Genomic DNA, 19,267 nt, shown 5'->3' with positions numbered 1-19,267 from the left:
ACCACATTTTCCTCATAATTACATTTCAATTTACCAAAATTAAATCAAATAAAAGATCTTGTAATCCAAACTTCCGAATACCCACAAGTGTCCATTCTTTTGTAAAATTATTCACCAATGAATTAGGCATTCGAAAATACTGAACATGATTATATAGATCACAATTTCAAAATCATTTTGTAACTTGCTAAAATAATTACTATTAAGGACTTAACCATTTTCTTAAAAGAGCTAGACAATTTAAATACCAAACTTTCTTTTTATTTAATCATGAGATAAGAATACAAGTCAACATCTTGATAATATCAACTTGTCAAAATCAAACATATACTACCAAAATAGTAAGGGAAACACCTCCAGATCAGCTTCCAAAGTATTGTATGTTCCACGACCCATAAGTAATAATCCATTAAAATAGCGGAGCCAGAAATTCAATAAAGGATATATTATTTTTTTTCTTAATTGTGTTACGAACGTGCAAAAAAAGAAATACATGATAATAATGATTATAATAATTTAATTTGTATACACTACATAATTTTTAATAATAAATTAATCTTTGCCTAAAATGGCTCCGCTCATATTTTGTATTGAGAACCATTGGATCTTTTCCGGTCCCATACAATCTAATGATACAAATTTCAAAGACAATTGAACTTGTATGGTTGTCATTCAAAAATAAAGTTAGAATGATGAGTTTATAGATTTTGAATTTTAAAAATAAAAAATTATTAAATATTTAATATATTTTTATATATGTTTAATAAATTCAATATAAAAAATAAAATACGTAAACTTGCAGTAAAAATGCTAACTCATCTTTAATTTTATTGAGAAAAAAAATTAATAATTGATTTGATGTAATTCGATTTGAATCTCTATTTTAAATTTTATTAGAGGTCATAGAGAGGAAAAAGGTAGGTGATAAACACCAAAATAAGATAGAAATTTTAAGGGTTTTAGGCCACATGACATACGTGGATTTGAGATAATGAGTTGTAGACAAAATATTTATGGTATAGCGGTTGACATGTAAGTGATTAATTGTGGTGGTTGATAGTAATTGATAATTAATTAACAATCGAATGATACAAATAACTAATGACCATAAAAAATGTTAAAGACAATTAGCTATATTGATTACAATACATACATTAAGAATATATATATATATATACCCCTGCCTGTTTCTTACACATCAATCAAATTTGTTTAATAATTTATGATTTAGTTGTACAAATTTCAGCCATACAATACACCTAAACTCATTAAACACAAGATTGTCCAAACAAAATCACCACTCTTAAATATAATAAATTTATTACAGAAAATAAAATATATTAAAAATAATTATAATTAATAACAAAAATAAATATAAAATCAATCAATAAATTATTTTTTAATTATCTAAACTAGACAAGTAAAAGTATTTAATTTTGGTGCAAGGTAGAGAGGGTATTGTAATACGCCATTTGATTCATATTAAGTAAATTAGTGATATTCTTTTCATAATTCAAAATAAGTAAATTATTTAAGATTTTAAAAAATTATTGATTTTTTTCTTATTTATCCTTATTTAATGAAATTCTTAATTATTTTATTTTATATAGAAGTATATTTAATTAATAATCAAAAGAAAAATGGTAAAAAATAATTTTAATTTTAATTAAATATTTTTGCTAAAAAAATATATCATATCTCGATAATTTACTTAATATAGACTAGACGAATTATGATATGTTATATAATTAAAGTTAACCGGATGTCCCATTAACCCCTTTACCGAAAAAAGAAAAAAAAAAAAAGCCCCAAAACCACTGATGACAACCAGGTGGCGGTAAAAAAGTGGAAAGAAACAGACGGCTGGTCTTTCTTGATTACTCACTCGGTTTCGTAATCATCATATTAAAAATAGTTATTTTATACTCACTCCGTTTAAAAAAGAATGACCTCCTTTATTTTATAGTCTGTTTAAAAAAGAATGATTTTTTTCTTTTTTTGGTAACATTTTAATTTTAGTTTACCACGTGGTATGTTTAAGACCACAAGATTAAAGGACAATTTTGTATATTTGACATAACTTTAATTTATGACCACAAAATTCAAAAGTCTTATTTATTTTCTTAAATTTCGTGTCAAGTCAAATTAGATCATTCTTTATGAAATGAGTGGAGTATTAATTGTCTATCTTATTAAATAAAAAAATATTAATTAAGTTTTTATTTATTTTTGCAATTAATTTTTTTTAAAAGTATTTATATTTATTTATTTATTTATAAGATAAGATTCTCAAGAAACATTTTAAGCAATTATCTTTTTGCTTATGAATTTTTAATACAGATATAAAAAGAAAAGTGATCAAGTAATATAAGACGGAGGAAGTAGCTTTCATTACACGCGCCTCACAATCTGATTTAATATAATGAACAAAATTGGTTCAAGTTCATCCAAATCTCAATTCCTCAAAAATCATTCACCACAACCACAACAATACTCCAAAAAACTCTTTTCTTGTATACTACCTTTTTTCTCAAAATTCATTACAAAACTCCCTTTTTGATTTTCTCAAGAAAATCCAAGTTGTTAGCTTTTTGAGAAAAACCCATCTTTTGGTTTAAGTGAGAGATGCTGCACTTGTTCTTTGCAGTGGCGTTTTCTGCAGTGCCTTTGACTCTGTATATACCTCCGATGAGAAGCTTGAATCTTTTTGTGGAAACTATGGAGGATCTTTGTAGGGAATCAAGTGTTTATACAGGAAGGATGTACCCAAGGCTACGACATGCTTGGGCTAGGTTCTTGAATTGTATGTTTTGTGTCACTACAAGGTAGATTATTCAAGATTCACTAAACTTGAAACCCTCTGTAAATAATATGTTTTGGTTTAAGAGTTTTTTTTTCAATTTCAAGTTTCAGCCTAAGATAACTCTGGGTTTGTGGATTGTTTGGTGGGTTCTCTCTGCAAGACCTTTTTTTTTGTTTCAGAGATTTGATGGTTCATGTTAAATCAAAGTGCATTAATAAAAAAGGGTTATTATAGGTTGCAATTTTTTCTATTTCTATGCATAATTCAATTAGTTTATAATGTTTCAAGATTAATGGTTTTGGATTTAGTTTTGTTAGACTGCGGTTTATGAGATCTGAATATTGCTGTTTTGGTTATCATTGTTCCAAGAGAATTATTGCCAAGTGAAAAAGATAGGACTCCTTTTCTGCTGTGGGGTTCTTTTTGGTGGTCCATCATGATAAAAAAATAAATGGAGATGGAGATAAAGCTGAAAGCTGTGTTTGGGCTCCCATGGCAAGAATCAATCACAATCTTTTCTGATCTTATCTTTCTAATAATAGTATATTAGAAAGATGCTATATTCCAACCAATGAACAATAAAAGGATAATGTTATTTAATATTCTGGACTTTTGAACTGTTTTCTTACAACTTATTGTCCTCAAAGAAATGGGGGTAACTCATAGATTGATTGAGTGTATCAGAAACTATAAAGAATGAAAGAATATGGAAAAACAAATTGACACTTTTAAGTATGGAAGGAGTAAGCACTTCATGAAATGTTTGTTCAGCAACAGTGGTGGCTTGAACCTTTCAGCTGGCAAGTGTGCAAGGCTTCAAGAACCAGAAAACATCCAAAGCTCTTGCAGCTTCTTTTTCAGCAACAATAGCAGCACCTCTCTGTCCTTGTTGATTATTATTACTAGTCATCATCTTCCCTGGATCTTCCTTTCTCTTCCCTTCATTGCTGCTTTGTTCCAGTTCTTGAAGGATCCCCCTTGTCTCCTAATGTTTATTTCATACAAATTCAGTGTTATTAGTCCCAGGATTATTTTGACCAACAGTTCAAAACATTAAAAGTACTCTTGCTTTTTTATCAGAACAAGCTAGTGGTGGTAACAACACAATAAGCCATGTCTTAATGATCTAAAATAGTGCTGATTCTAGCCCAAGCTCAGCTCAAATATCATATGAAATCGAATCTTGAGGATTAGTTGGTTGTAGCTAAAATTGCAGACTGCACTGCACTGAAACTATACAGAAAACCCTTGGCCTAGTCTTTAACTGGACATGATAAGTTAGCTCATAAGGTGAGGATTGCAAGGAGATAATGGGCCAAACACATCACAACAAGTAGAAAATAACAGTTCATAATGATGGACTCTGTAAGCAAAGAGGGTATTGTGTTAGTGAGGCTGAAAATTTCTGAACAAGTATCACTATGCACAAAGTGAGGAGATCACAGGCTGAAAATTTCTGAACAAGTATCACTATGCACAAAGTGAGGAGATCACAGGCTACTACTGTCTACGAGTCTTGAACTGCAAAATTCAATCTAGAGACACAGTAAGGTTTACACATACCAGAGGCCTAGATTTCGAAGGCTTAGATGGAGTAGCCTTTGTAATTCCCCGGCTGGCTGAGAAACACTGAGGAGTGGGAGGATTTGTGCGGATTTGAGACAAGATCTCTTCATCTCTGCGCTTAATGTTCTTCACATCCACAAGTATTGGTGTGTTTTCTGCATTATCATTTCTCCTGCATAGATAGAGTTCACCAACAGTTATATTCAGTACCTCTAATAATGTATTTGCTTGGCCAATTGTTTCATTTGGGTAACTATTCAACTATAAGCTATGCGGGTTCAACTGAAACTAGTATTTTCAATGCAAAAAATTGGCTGACTAAATAAAGTATGTGATGTAAAACTTACAGTTTCCTTCTCTGTTTCTCCTTAGTGATGCTCTTTGCCACTAGTTCATAAGTTTCTTTAGTCATCTCCAGCAATGGCTTCCTTTCCCTTTCTTTATCATCAACAATTAGTGGCAAGTTCTCATCTGCACACTTCTCTCTCTCTTTAGTCCTGGTAACTACCAGTCTCTTCAGCTCATTGCAAAACTCAGACACCTTGTTCAACAAATCCCCACCAGCAAAAAGATTCCTAGCTGAAAGAGTACTTTTCAGCTTTGGTATATGTTCCTCTTTTTCATCAACTGGCTTCTTCTCCGCGCTCGACTTGATTGTTTGTTTCATCAATTTAGCCTTGAACCTTGGAGGGGTTGCAAAATTGGGATTCTGATTTTCACCATCTTCAACAATCTTGTCATATTTAAAATCCTTATTCAATGATACCAACGGTTGAATTAGCCCCCTCTTCTTCAATGTTGCATCTCTGAAATTGAAAATACCATTTATTTCATAATCTTGTCCAAATAAAAACTCAGGTAGAATCGATTGCATAATAAAAGATTGGATTTTTTCTTCCATTTGTTATACCTCCTATTTCGTTCCCCAAGAGGAATATCAGATACACTAGCTGATCTTTGAAGCTGTTAATCACAACAAATTTAGCAAGTAAAACGTGTCAAATAACAGAGCAAATCTTTGATTCTCAAGAAACTAACCATTACCCACAAGAATTTAGAACAGAGTACTCTTAAAACTAGCAAAAACACTCAAATTACAATACCTCACTTGTGGGATTTTCAAAAATAGGAAGAAAGCACAAACCTTTGAAGAGGAGGAAGGGGTAGCTACTTTATAGAAATCTTCCACTGTCTTTGGATGATTACACTCTGTTCTCCAAAACAAGAAGAAGTTAAACAGAAAATTCCCAAAATGAAGTAAAATTAAGAATCAAAATTTACCAGGTCTGCAGAACCAAGCATCATCATCAACAGGAGCATCGGGGGCGAAGAAATCAACCCATTGAGGAGCTTTAAAATGCTCATAAAGATCGTCTTTAACAAATCTTGAATCAATGGTTTTCCAATCAATGACAGCTATCTCCATGAAGCTCTTCTGCTTCTTGAACAATGAACAGAGTATGTACAAAACCCAGATAAAATTTCGAGAAATAAAAATGAATTCACAGGTGAAAATGCAACGTTTCTTTGTTGTTGAAGGAGCTGACAACAAAGAGATTTTAACAAGACCGTTGGGATTTAAGGCTTTTCCAGGTTTTTTATTTTTTGTTTTATTTATTTCTTTTTTTGACCGTTAGGGGATTTTCTCATTTATTTATTTATTATTTATTTTGCTGAGTTTTTAATCCATGGGAATTAACTCCAGATCTAACTACAAGACAATAGTATTTACTTGTGGATCTAATGTGTGGTACGGCGAGGCGAAACATTTTTTTTTAGAAAAATAACTTTTTTTTAATGTAGGGAAAATAAATTATGTAAGTAACTTTCAAGTTCATTGTTTCATCTCCACGCATCAAATGTCTCCAAATCTCCTTTCTTGACCATTTCGCCCTCCATCCCATCTCATCCTCATAATGTTTTACTAGTTTACATATTACTTACTTTTTTACTTAACAAATACTAAAAGATAATAAGGAATCCAATTATTTTTCAAGATTTTTTTTTTTTTTGTGAAAACGTTTTCCTTCATAACAAACACACCTAAGTTTCAAATCAACTTATATCACTGTATCTCCAACTAATCTTAAGATACTTATTATAGTGCAAAACATAACTTTGAAAATAAAATATATTGCAAATTAATGACTATATTTAAGGTAATATCATTATACAAATACTCATAGATGGTTGGGCATCATGAGTTGTGAACATAACATATATATATTTCTCAATCAATTCACTCTTTGTAAGCCTACTTTATTCACCGATTTAAAATTCAACCTATTGGGAATTCTATCATTATTAGTAGTTGATTTGTCGCTTTATTGACCATTGAACATATAAATTCAATAACTATCCTAAGATATAATTGAAAAACGTTTCTATGATAGTGGTAACGCAAATTACAGAATTTCGAACAACTCAAATATCAAAGCAAATCATACTATATTTACGTTTTGTTTGAAAACAATGCACTAAGAAGACAAGAATAATTTTAGATTTTTAGTATATTCAATATATAAAATTCAAGCTACTTAATTCTATCTAATACATAAAGTTAATGCATGCATTAATTTTGCTAATACACTCTACCAAACATTACTAATATATTCTATTTAGCATTATTCTTATACACTCTACCAAATGATCCCTAAATTTATAGACCATAAAAAGGTGAAATTGAGAAATGCAATCTAAAAGTAAAAGGAGTTTTTTTTTTTTTTTCTCATTTTCCATTCCCACCTTATAACATTCATGCCTCCGCATAAACTTTAACGTACCTTACCCGTTCAACACCTTCCATCCGTCCGACTCTATTGCCATCCCTAATCATCTCAATTTTGAAGACAAAGACAAGACGTCCAGTGTCTAATTTAGAGTTTTTTTTTTTTAATTTTACATACTAATAAATTGGTCCTTTAGTTATCTAGTTATTATGAAGAAAACGATATTATTTAGAAGATAAATAAAATGTTAAAACTCTTGTTTTATTTCTTTTACAATTTTTAAATTTAAAAATATTAAGTGGCATTGAAAAAATGAAGAGAAATTAAAATATTTTTTTAGTTAGAAATGTCATATTTAAAGCAATAACATTCTCCTTAATTACCTCTGTACCTATCATCTCCACTTTTGACTCCACTGTTAGAGGCAAGAGAAAGACTCTCTCTTCTCTACATCTTACTTAAAAAGCAACCCATAATTCCCAAAAACTTAATCTCATTGATCAGGTACTAACCTTTTCTTTATTTTCTCTTTTAAAAAAAAGTTAAACTTATATTTACATTCTTCAAAGAGTGAAAAGGTAGAATTTGTTTTAAGTTTATTCCATTTTGTTTTGTTTTTAGATGATTGTTTCTTTTTATGTGATATATGATATTTATTTGGAATAAGTTTTGAATCTAATTTCACCTTTGTCACACTTGTTTTATGAAATTGAAATGTATATAAGATCATGTCAAAGTGATTTTTAGCATTTGAACAATTGTATATATATATCTACTAGACATACATACTAGTGTAACCCCCACGAGTGGACTCTCACGATGTATGCATACCTTATTCTTATCTTTGTGGGGTAGAGAGAGACTGTTTTTTATAGACTCTGAGCTCAAAATAAATATTTATGAACCAGGATTAATGTAACTCTGACAAAATAATAATAATTCCTTTTTGAATGATTATATTGATGTAGTGTATGTATACGTATTTGCTTGAATTTCCATTTTAAAATTTTTTATAAGTTTTTTTTTTTTTTTTGCATTTTTCTGTTGCAATATGAAGTATCGGATATGAAAAAAAAAGTTGTTATTGGATATTGATCTGTTGCTTAACATTATTTTCTTTTGTTGAAATTGGTTTGTGAAACTAAAATAGAACCGATGTTGTTGCTATAATAAGTTTTGAGCATTAGCCTGAATTAATTATGGTGCATTCGTCATCATCTTTTTTTTGGTTCTATAATGTTAAATTTTTTTGAATTCAAATGGAGAAATATGGTTAGTGAGGACTGCTCTGAAGGATTTTTGGCTCCTTCTTTCCGAATAAATTTTGTGAAGAGAGAACATAATTATGGACATATAGTCATTTATACATGTCTAGTAATTGTAAGGAAAAAGCTATGTTTGTTGCAATTTCATTTACATGTTTGCATTTCTTGTTGTATAGAGGACAGAGATGACGATTGATCAGCCACAATACCCCTCTGTTACTCACAAGGTAGCTGGGAACTTGCTTGTTAGATCTACCCAAAATGGAGATCTTATGGCATACCAAAGGCAATATAAATATGGAAATCAGACTAAGCCCTGGTTGCATAGATGTGAAGGGAAATATGACATGCCCGTGGTTTCATCTTACTCATCGCCAGTTTTCGTCCAAGCTCCTTCAGAGAAAGGCTTTTCCAGCTTTGCAATTGATTTTCTTATGGGTGGTGTCTCAGCAGCTGTTTCAAAGACAGCAGCCGCTCCAATTGAGCGTGTGAAACTCCTGATCCAAAATCAGGATGAGATGATCAAGGCTGGGAGGTTATCTAAACCATACGGTGGCATAGCTGAATGTTTTAGCCGAACAATGAAGGAGGAAGGAGTTATGGCTTTGTGGAGAGGCAACACAGCAAACGTTATTCGTTATTTCCCAACTCAGGTTCGTTCTTTTCTCAGACAAAATCAATCATATGTTCATTTCGTTGATCTCGTGGTATATATTTCTCTTTCACTTTTTGTACAGGCCTTGAATTTTGCATTTAAGGATTACTTCAAGAGGCTTTTTAACTTCAAAAAGGATAGGGACGGTTACTGGAAATGGTTAGCTGGTAACCTTGCATCAGGAGGTGCAGCTGGTGCATCTTCCCTTTTCTTTGTCTATTCTCTTGACTATGCCCGAACGAGGCTAGCAAATGATGCTAAGGCTGCAAAAGGAGGAGGAGATCGACAGTTCAATGGTATGGTTGATGTTTACAAGAAGACATTAGCATCTGATGGAGTTGCTGGACTGTACCGTGGATTCAACATCTCATGTGTTGGAATCATTGTGTACCGCGGTCTCTACTTTGGTTTATATGATTCTTTGAAGCCGGTTGTCCTCACTGGGTCGCTACAGGTAATGCTGCATCAGTACTAACTACACATTGTCAACTTTTATTTTGTGCAAACTCTGGTGATCGCGTCCATGATGATCTTCTTGTTTAAGTTTGGTACTGGATGTCTAAAACATATGCCTTCAATACTGTTGAGTGTTGATTCGTTTGGAAATTGTCATTGAGCATTTCTAGTCATACGGGAAAAGTATTCAAATGTCATGGCAAGTCCATACTCATTTGACTCCTCGTGGAGTATAACTCACATCCAAACATCTGATTGGGAAATAAGACAGTCCCCATGAAGCTCTGGCAGAAAGGGAAGGTCTCCCAAGCCTTATGTCCATGGGTACAGGATTCTTCGAGAAAGTACAGGCTGACTTGGAGACCTGGGACCTTGGCTTAATAATGAATGAAGGGAAGCTCTCGAGCTTTCTCCACTAGCGGCTTGTGTAGTGGCCGAACTTATAAAGCTCACTAATTCTAAGGTTGAGTTAGTCTTGGTTAAGCAATCCATCTACCCTAACATCTAGGGCGGCTTATTGAAGCCCTATTATGTGTATATTCACGAACAAGGCTATCAAATCTAAGCCCATCAGTATTAAAAACATGAAAGAGGCATTTGCATACACATGTATGCTAATAAATTATTTGTCTTGTTGTTTATTGGTTTCAGGATAGCTTCTTTGCTAGCTTTGCACTAGGTTGGTTAATCACAAACGGTGCTGGACTAGCATCCTATCCAATTGACACTGTTCGTCGAAGAATGATGATGACATCTGGTGAAGCAGTGAAATACAAAAGTTCAATGGATGCATTTACTCAAATCTTGAAGAATGAGGGTCCAAAGTCCCTCTTCAAGGGTGCTGGTGCAAACATTCTTCGTGCTATCGCTGGTGCTGGTGTCCTTTCTGGCTACGACAAACTTCAATTAATTGTACTCGGAAAGAAGTATGGTTCTGGTGGCGCTTAAGCTTGATCAGCAATCATGTTTGCCATCTCTCTACCTAACATTAATCCGAATATTCTAACTTGAATTTCGAATACCAAAACCGAAGTATCTTGTTGATAGTACTTCAGTAGGAGATGTGATTCATATTGCAGCAGCTGCTGCTTCAGTTCAGTTGCTAGTTTAGTTTCAGGTTCCTAAAAATTAAGGCATTGTACAATGCCCAATTTTGTTAGTCATATCTTGCATAAAAGTTCAACTTTCTTTTCCCCACTTTATGGGGCAATTTTTTAAATAGATTATCCAGCCAACTCAATAATGTAGTTGAGTGCATTCTATGTTAAATCATTGATTATTTTTTGTGTTTTTCTTGGTGCTTCCAATTGTCATGTGAATCAAGTGTTATCAAAACCAAAATGTACAGAAAAAACTCTAAGGTCTGTTGGTCTCTAAGCACAAAGCGCAAATGAAGTTGAAGCTCTAATGAGTAAAGGCACAAATGGAGTGTATATATAAATATATGGACAAAGACTAGACAAAAGTTATAAACATGAATAATAAGTATATGGATGAAGAAATTATTTTTTTTTTCAATGATTGAGCGTTGCTCTTTAGGAAATGCTAATTTGCAAGGATAAGTATGATAAAGTCTTCATGATGGATGACATTGAAGTGCACATCAAGTGAAAAATGTTCTAACATATTTTGAATCTCACTTCAAGGCTTAAGTGGGCCTTTGACAACACAAAGGAATAATTTGAACAACGCTATCAAACTCCTCAATTGAATTATTGATTAGAAATGAATATTCTACCATTTTACTATGTACCATGAATGATTTAGTCGTTATTGGTATGCTACTCCGCGAATTAGAAGCGAGCTAAGTAAATCTTACTTGAAAATAAGTGAGATTCGATTCTATTGGAAAAACTTAAAATTCTAGAGCTATATCAAACAAATTTCAAGTCACTCAATTTGAGGATAGTAACAGCAAAAACCAGATCCACTTATACAAGATTTGATTAATGGAAAAAATTTATCCCCACCGATGTATACGTTAAATCATATTATGGTACTAATTACTATGATTGAGTCAATAATTAAGAAAGAATGTGTATTTATTAACTAGGGTTTAGGAATAAAATTGTAATGAGAGGTGTGTTCAGTGGATTGATGTAAGCAATTATCAGTTTCTGAGGGTGTGTTCAGTGGATTGGTGTAAGCAATTATCAGTTTCTGAGGGTGTGTTTGGTACTCCCTCCGTTCAACAATAGTTATCCACTGTACTATTTTGGGATGTTCAACAATACATGTCCACTTTATGAAATTAATAGATACTTTTACACTCAGTTCCTAATTTACCCTTATCATTAATTATAGTTATTTACATCAGTTACATTTTTCAAGACATTATATTTATTATATTCAAAGGGTAATATAGTAAAATTACCCTTCTATTTATAGTTTTTTTAAAAGTGTGTAAAGTCAATAGTGGACAACTATTGTTGGACGGATGGAGTATGAAGGAAAATGTTTTTTCTAGAAAAAATTTTCTTGGAAAACAAGTGAATTTCTAACTTATTTTTCTCATGTTTGGTTGGTGAGTAAAAAATATTTTCTGAATTTTTTTTTTTTAATGTTAGGTTGGTGAATGAAAAACATTTTCCAGAAAATATCTTTTATTTTTGGCTTGAGACTAGAAAATAATCTTTAACTCAAAAATCAATCCGATAATCGATCTAGGACACGACCCTAACACCCAAACTAGGACACGACCCCGACGACCTTTCCAAAATCCGACCTTGAGATTTGTCCCTGGACCTGACCCAGACTTCTGACCCTGAAATATTTTTCAAAATTTTTTTTAAAAATAAAAATAAAAATTGACATGGTGGTTGGGGAGGGGGGTCGCCAGGGGTAGGGTGGTGTAAAAATGAAAATTAAAATATTTTTCAAAAACCATTTTTAAAAAAAATAATTGACAGGGTAGGGGCGTATAAAATAAAAAATTTAACATTTGAAATGTTTTTCAAAAATATTTTTTAATTTTTTTATATTTTTATTTGGTGGGTAGTTTGGGGGTAGGGGTAAAAAAATATTTGAAATTTAAAAAATAAGAAAATTTAAATTTTTTAAATTTTTTTTTGGATGGGGAGGGTCGGGTAAGAGGTAGGGTAAGAAACAAATATATTTCGATTTAAGGATGAAGTAGAGTTTTGGAAAATATTTTCCTTAATTTTTGAAGGGATGTCATTTTCCTTAAATTTAAGGAAAATAAGTTGATTTGGAAAATATTTTTCAAATCATTTAAGCCAACCAAACATGGAAAAATTGAAAAACATTTTTTTTCATACCAAACACTCCCTTTATGTTAGGAGAACGGATTAGAACGGTAAACGATTAGATCTGATCAATTAATTACTAAAAATCTTACATCAAAATTTATTTAAATAAATTGAGTATAAAATACAGAATTATCATAAATTTAGGGGCTAATTACATCTTATTCCGAAAATTTTCTCAATTACAAAAATCTTGAATTTTTCATTGCTTTCGAATACATTTTTTGGTTGTCCGATACATTACAAATGATACATTAAGATACGAGAGATGTATCCAAGAGGAGATAGAGATGTATCCAATGAGAGATGAGGGGGTAGAAATGTATCAAAGAGGGGAATTTTGTAAAAAAAATTAAAATGATAGAGAATTTTAGAAATTATGATATCTTAATTTGTGTATTTATATAATTTATCGTAAAGACTAAAATAAAAGATGGCTGCTGATTATATCAGTTAATGGGCTTTGTCCCTATGGTTGAAGTTGGACCAAAAAGAAGGCCCATCTTTGAAGTAGCCAATTGGACAATACTAGGCTGAAGCTGGGAAAAAAGATTAGTTTTCGAAGTTGAGTTTAAAAAGTGTATTTTTTGACGTTAATTTTAGAGGAACTTTCAAAAATAGCAAACAATTGAAATATAATGAGGTAAAATAGATATAGTTGGCTTAATTATGATTCATAGCTACATGTTAGAGAGAGGAAAGAGGATAGCGAGAAAGTAAGAGGACAGAGAGAGGAGCATTATATTTGTATATTTGTTGGATAATTGTATATATGAAACTAGTATGTACATGTGTCAATGATTGTATTTGTATATCTGTTAGATAATTGTGTATATGTAATTAATATGTACATGTATCAATAAATATAATAGTATTAACGAATATAATTTGTATCAATGAATAAATTGTATGAATGGTATCTAGTTCAAAATTGTATTTGTATAATTGATTGTTATCATTTGTACCAATGTCGTATCAATTGTATTAGCGAATATAATTTGTATACAAATACAATTATATCAATGTTGTATCACGTTCAACATTTGTATTTGCATAATTGATTGCCATCATTTGTATCAATATGTATCAGTAAATACATTTGTATTTATGTTTGTAACACTGAATAGAATCTGTATAGTTAACACTTATCATTTGCATTTATATAAAGCGAAATGGTCTAATAGACCCTTGTACTTGTGTGAGTTTGTATTCTGAACCATTCTACTTGATCATTTGTCGACTAAACCATTAAACTCAGTGAAACTAAGCATTTTAAACCTCTATCGCTGTGTGTGAACTTCAAACACTTGACAAAAATGACATATCATCATCCACATCACATTTTAAATGACATATCACTTATTATTATTATTATTATTATTATTATTATTATTATTATTATTATTATTATCATTATTATTTAAAGAAATCTTTTTTTTCTTTCTTTTCATTCCTCCTTCATCCCTTCACCTCTCTCCATTTTATTTTTTTTACATTAGAGATACCACCACAACCTTCCATTCTCACTAGTATCATTACATTCCTAAATAACTAACAATTATCATTCAATTTTTTATTTCCAAAATTTCTTTCATTCACAACTTTTTATTGTATTTCTTCTTACCAACATTTACATCTACCACTTGAACCACCATAAATCTCTTTTCCCCATTGGTGTCAACGAATAACCATTAAAATACATCAATATACTCTAATATTTGTACACAATTTTACATAACACATTTCACCTAATTTCACAAAGACATTCAACAATCACTTTTCATCTTTCAAGATTGTTGAATCTTTATTACTTTATGGGTTATAAATTACCCTGAAAATAAAAGGAAAATACAGATTTACAACAACAATACAATTTCGTTTCTATTCCTGGGAGGAAGAAATGTGAAAAAAAGAAGAAGAGAGAAACAAGAAATTGGAAAGGGCCGGAAACGGGAGAAAGAAGAGAAATTGGGGTTTGAGAGTAGAAAGAAAAAAAGAAGAAATGGAGATGGGTGGGGTGGGAAAAGAAGAAAGAACTAAAAAATAGTTAAATTTCTTATTTTTGACCTTTTTATTCTATTTTTAAAAAGAAAAACAAATTATTTTTAGTCTAAAATTTGATCTGTGACATCACGCATTTGTGTCACTCAATAATTAAGTTGTCACATAAGCTTGGTCAATGGTCAGAAGGGCTTAAAACATAGAGTTTCATTGAGTTCAAGAGTTTAGTTGACAAATAATCAAGTAGAAGGGTTCAGAATACAAACGCATACAAGTAGAATGGTCTATCAGACCATTTCGCCTTTATATAATAGATTGTTATAATTTGTATTTATATTGAGAAAGAGGACACGAAAAAAGGTGAGAAAGAGGGAGCAGAGAAAGGCAAAGAAGATTGGAGAGATTAGGGAAAGAGGGAGAAAATAACAATAAAATCCTAACTATAGATTTTAACAGAATTCTCATATATAATCAAGAATATTTTTTTTCATTTTAAATAAAATTTGACAAATATTTTGGTTACTAATTGTCCATTTCTTAGCACACAATTGTGAACATATGTATGATTAGCTTAATCATGTAAAGTTACAAAAAGTGTAAAGATGATTATTGTCCACAACCGGAATATAAAGATAATCAATGCTCTATCTTATCCTTCCCCTTTTCAAATTATTAAATTAAGATAATCATACAATCTAATCATTTCCCAAGATAATTCAACTTCTTTTCCTATAAAATAAGTACTCATATGAAGTCTTTTATTGATTTGTTGACCAACTTTTTTTTGGAACATATTTCTTTGTGTTCAAATTTATTTATCTATTATATTAAAAATATATTTTATTTATTTTAATATATGAAGAGAAAGATAATTCTTTTTACCTTTAGCATCATAGTAAATAAAATAAAAATGAATAGAGGAAGTAGATTTATATCTTCTTCATTTCAAAATAAGTGTCATATTAATAAAAATAACGTTCATCAATAAATATAATTCGCAATTTACGAAATTATTCATATTTAAATAAATATCTCCTAAAAATTAAACATTATTAAGAAGACGATAAAGAGCTGGATAAAATACTTATTTATCAAAATGAAGTATTTTGAGATAATTATTTTAAAATTAAACTAGTACTATTTATTTTGAGACGGAAAGTGTATGAAAAAGGGGGAAGAGCGTGTTCACTAAGAGACACGTAATTGGTCAAAAGATAGATCAAATTCGTTGCTTGAAGACAAAGGATTGTGTGGTCCATGCTTCTCTATATTTGTTTTCCAAAATTATACACCCGTCCATTTTTATTTGTTATGTTGCGTTTTTCAAAAGTTAATTTGACTAATTTTTAAAGTTAAATCAGATTACATTAATTTGATATTTTAAACAAAAAGTTTAGATATTCAAAAACTATATGAAAAGTACTATAAATTGCAATTTTTCATATATCAATATGATGAAAAAATATATCGTAAAATATTAGCCAAAGTTCTTATAATTTGACTCTAAAAAAGAAAATCATGACAATTAAAAGTGAACGGATGTAGTAAAATCTTTCTTGGTTTTCATTCTCTTTGAACCATTGGATTTTGCTTCCTTTCTCACACAAAAGTTACAACGACCAGAATTGGGCAATAAGTACAGTAAATACTCTTTGTAACACCCTAATTTGTTCCAATATTTTTAGTATTGGGAAAAGAATGTGGGACTCAACACCTCTTTCCACGCTAAGATTGGATATCTGAAGCATGAACAATATAAAATAGAGGTTCAAGTCAAATAAATAATAAATTGAGATGGTTATACCTCTGATAGCATGACAAAGAAATAGATTTTTGATCTAACTCAATTCCAAAAGTTATTTTCTGAGGTGATAATTACCCAAAATCATACGAAGAGACCACCCCACCCTAAAGTCGAGACTCAACACCTCTTTTTAGTCTTCTCACATGTCCAAATTTGGACATTTAAAGTATGAATAATATAAGATGGAGGCCTAATCGGGTAAATAATAAATTGAGATGGGTTTGACTTGACATTGTGATTAAAATAAAATAAAATAGTAAATATACTTAATTTAACCATAGCTCATGGGTTAAGAATTGCCCAAAAACCTATCAATATGAGACTGATCAACACTTAAATAGAGAATTTTGAACTTATTATTATTATTATTTTTAAAAGGAAGAGTTTGAGATGAATTTTAGAGTGAAATAATAATTTCGATTAAAAAGATTTGAACCTTTTGCCCAAATCAAATTCATGTCCAACTTTTGTTCGGCCATCATTTGAAAAGTAATAAAATTTTGTAAGAAAAAAAAATTACATTTCACTTTAAATCCTCTGCAGATCAGTTTTTCAGCTTCAAAATTTTTGTTTGAAATTGGAGTTGAAATAATTTTCCAAATTATGAAACACACAATGATTTATACTAGACAATATTTCAAGTTGAAACTGACAAATATAATTTTATCTCCAAATATATGCATAATTGTTACAATTTCTAGCAACGTATTTTTTTCTGTGTATAACAACCACAATACCATCAAATGTTTTCCTTTTTTTAAAAAAAAAAAATTCCAATCTTTTTTTTTCTTCATAAAATTATCAAACCAAAAAAAATATGAGTATAATACTTTGCTTTTTGTAGATGTGAAACATGTGTTAAATATTGAATAACTTTTTTGTAAGATATGATTTGGTTGAAAAATAAAATAAAATAAAAATAGAATTACTTTACCACTATTCTTTTCACTCTAAAATGTGAATAACAGTTTAATATCTAAATTATCAATTCAATTAAAAATATAATTGTATCGAACGGGACATTGAACCATTTAGAAGGGACCACAATTTCTTCATTTTTTTTATTTAAAAAATTGTTGTGGTCCCTTATCCATTTCAAAAATGTAAAATAATTGTAAGATTGAAGTTTTAAAAAATTAAAGAAATATTTAAAAAGAAAATAAAAAAGATACAGCACTTTTAAAATTTCTCATTCAATTTCGATATATATATATATATATATATATGTGTGTTTGATTAATTAATTGAATCCGCATCATTTAAGATTTATTAAAGGAAAAAACACTTTTTATTAGTCCTGTTTTTATTTTTGTACTTAAATTCAAGACCTTTGATTAATATTTTTATGACTTGGAATGTGCACTTTTTGTCGATGCGTTTGTAAATAATAACAATTTTCATGAATTATTTACAATTTTACCATTTAATTACTCATTTCTTATTCTAAGATTGTATTATTATTTTATAATTGAGAGTAACTATTCTATTTCAATTTGCTTGTTTGTTTTTCACTTGAAACGGAATTTAAGAAAATAAATAACATTTGAATCTTGTGATCTTAAACTAAAGACATATATAATGTATGAAAATATGTTTTAATCTTATAATCTTAAACATATTATATGAAAAGTTAAAATTAACAAATAATTAAAAAAGGGAAAGAAAAAGACATTTCTTTTAATAAAAAAATTAAAAAATATGATAAATAAATTAAAACCAAAAGTACTATTTACCACTTCGTTCATTACTAGTAGAGTAGTTAAAACTTGAACCAATACAGTAAAAGAACTGCTCCTTCCATTTCAGATTTAGTTTTACTTTTTTTTTGGTCCATTTAAAAAGAAATGTTTTTCTTTTTCGACCTTTCACGTGATATGATTAAGATCATAAGGTTAAAAGATATTTTAATGCATTTTAACTATTTTTAACTTGAGATCACAAAATATCAAATTAAAATTAGACAAACAAAATAAAACAGAGAAATCAATTAATAATATAGATAAATGAACAGTAAAAAGTTCACTTTATTTTCAAATAATTAAGATGAAATTTCAGAAATAACAAAGACAATATATAAAATAAGTCTCTATATAGCTATATTTTCGATAATAGCCCTCCATAGCAATAGTTCTATTTGCTATGGAAGCCGCGGTTTGTATATTTCACTTGCAAATATTTAAACAGGGTAGGTATATACAACTTGAGGCTGCGGTTTGTATATTTCATTTGCCGTTTGTATATTTCGTTTGCAAATATACAAACATGATAAATATATACAAATTGTGTATTTATATATTTTTGTTTTATTCCGCTTACCAATGTACAAACAAGTAATTTATTATGAATTTTTGATAAACCATATACAAATAGTCAAGATAAGCATATACAAATTTTAGATTTATACAATCAGAAACCAAAATTATATAAATTTTAAATTTATACAATCAGAGAGCAAATTTTAAATTTATACAATTAGAAAATCTAAGTAACAAAAATTCACAAAATATCAACCACAAATTAAAAATAATCAAAATTATAGTTATATTGCATAACATAGATGTTTGTCATTTCATATAATTTTCTCAAAACGTAACTTCTCTTCCCAACTTGTAATTCTCTCGCCTATTTCCTTTTCCATGCCCTCATTTTTTTTACATAATATACTTTAGATATTTGTCATTTTACGTAATTTTTCCAAAATGTAACTCCCCAACTTGTATTT

At 29.8% G+C, this 19,267-nt stretch overlaps 3 protein-coding genes across 3 annotated transcripts; 2 read left to right on the top strand and 1 right to left on the bottom strand.

The window, feature by feature from the left end:
• The first annotated feature begins 2,612 nt into the window (after positions 1-2,612).
• On the top strand, positions 2,613-3,044 carry LOC125833669 (uncharacterized). The gene has a single exon (XM_049512837.1). The coding sequence runs from the start codon at positions 2,626-2,628 to the stop codon at positions 2,827-2,829; it is 204 nt and encodes a 67-aa protein (XP_049368794.1). The 5' UTR covers positions 2,613-2,625; the 3' UTR covers positions 2,830-3,044.
• A 327-nt stretch (positions 3,045-3,371) lies between these two features.
• LOC125833645 (uncharacterized) lies at positions 3,372-5,943 on the bottom strand. Its single transcript, XM_049512814.1, has 6 exons — positions 5,651-5,943; positions 5,514-5,578; positions 5,280-5,332; positions 4,717-5,175; positions 4,367-4,541; positions 3,372-3,788 (listed from the first exon to the last, which is right to left on the bottom strand). The coding sequence occupies exons 1-6, from the start codon at positions 5,793-5,795 to the stop codon at positions 3,597-3,599; spliced, it is 1,089 nt and encodes a 362-aa protein (XP_049368771.1). The 5' UTR covers positions 5,796-5,943; the 3' UTR covers positions 3,372-3,596.
• Positions 5,944-8,545: 2,602 nt separating this feature from the next.
• LOC125833642 (ADP,ATP carrier protein 1, mitochondrial-like) lies at positions 8,546-10,764 on the top strand. The gene is made up of 3 exons (XM_049512811.1): positions 8,546-9,016; positions 9,101-9,472; positions 10,126-10,764. Exons 1-3 carry the CDS (start codon positions 8,549-8,551, stop codon positions 10,420-10,422), a joined length of 1,137 nt encoding a protein of 378 aa, XP_049368768.1. The 5' UTR covers positions 8,546-8,548; the 3' UTR covers positions 10,423-10,764.
• Positions 10,765-19,267: the final 8,503 nt, after the last annotated feature.

The sequence above is a fragment of the Solanum verrucosum genome, unplaced genomic scaffold, assembly GCF_900185275.1.
Source record: "Solanum verrucosum unplaced genomic scaffold, falcon-dt-bn FXZP01000307.1, whole genome shotgun sequence".
NCBI lineage: Eukaryota > Viridiplantae > Streptophyta > Magnoliopsida > Solanales > Solanaceae > Solanum > Solanum verrucosum.
This window is presented reverse-complemented; position numbering and strand designations above follow the sequence as displayed.

Coding starts and splice junctions, on each gene's coding strand:
- LOC125833645 (XM_049512814.1), bottom strand. CDS start 5,795: ATGGAGATAGCTGTCATTGATTGGAAAACCATTGATTCAAGATTTGTT. Junction 5,579..5,650: donor TGCTTGGTTCTGCAGACCTG/GTAAATTTTGAT, acceptor TTTGGAGAACAG/AGTGTAATCATCCAAAGACA. Junction 5,333..5,513: donor CCCCTTCCTCCTCTTCAAAG/GTTTGTGCTTTC, acceptor TGTGATTAACAG/CTTCAAAGATCAGCTAGTGT.
- LOC125833642 (XM_049512811.1), top strand. CDS start 8,549: ATGACGATTGATCAGCCACAATACCCCTCTGTTACTCACAAGGTAGCT. Junction 9,017..9,100: donor TTCGTTATTTCCCAACTCAG/GTTCGTTCTTTT, acceptor CTTTTTGTACAG/GCCTTGAATTTTGCATTTAA. Junction 9,473..10,125: donor TCCTCACTGGGTCGCTACAG/GTAATGCTGCAT, acceptor TATTGGTTTCAG/GATAGCTTCTTTGCTAGCTT.
- LOC125833669 (XM_049512837.1), top strand. CDS start 2,626: ATGCTGCACTTGTTCTTTGCAGTGGCGTTTTCTGCAGTGCCTTTGACT.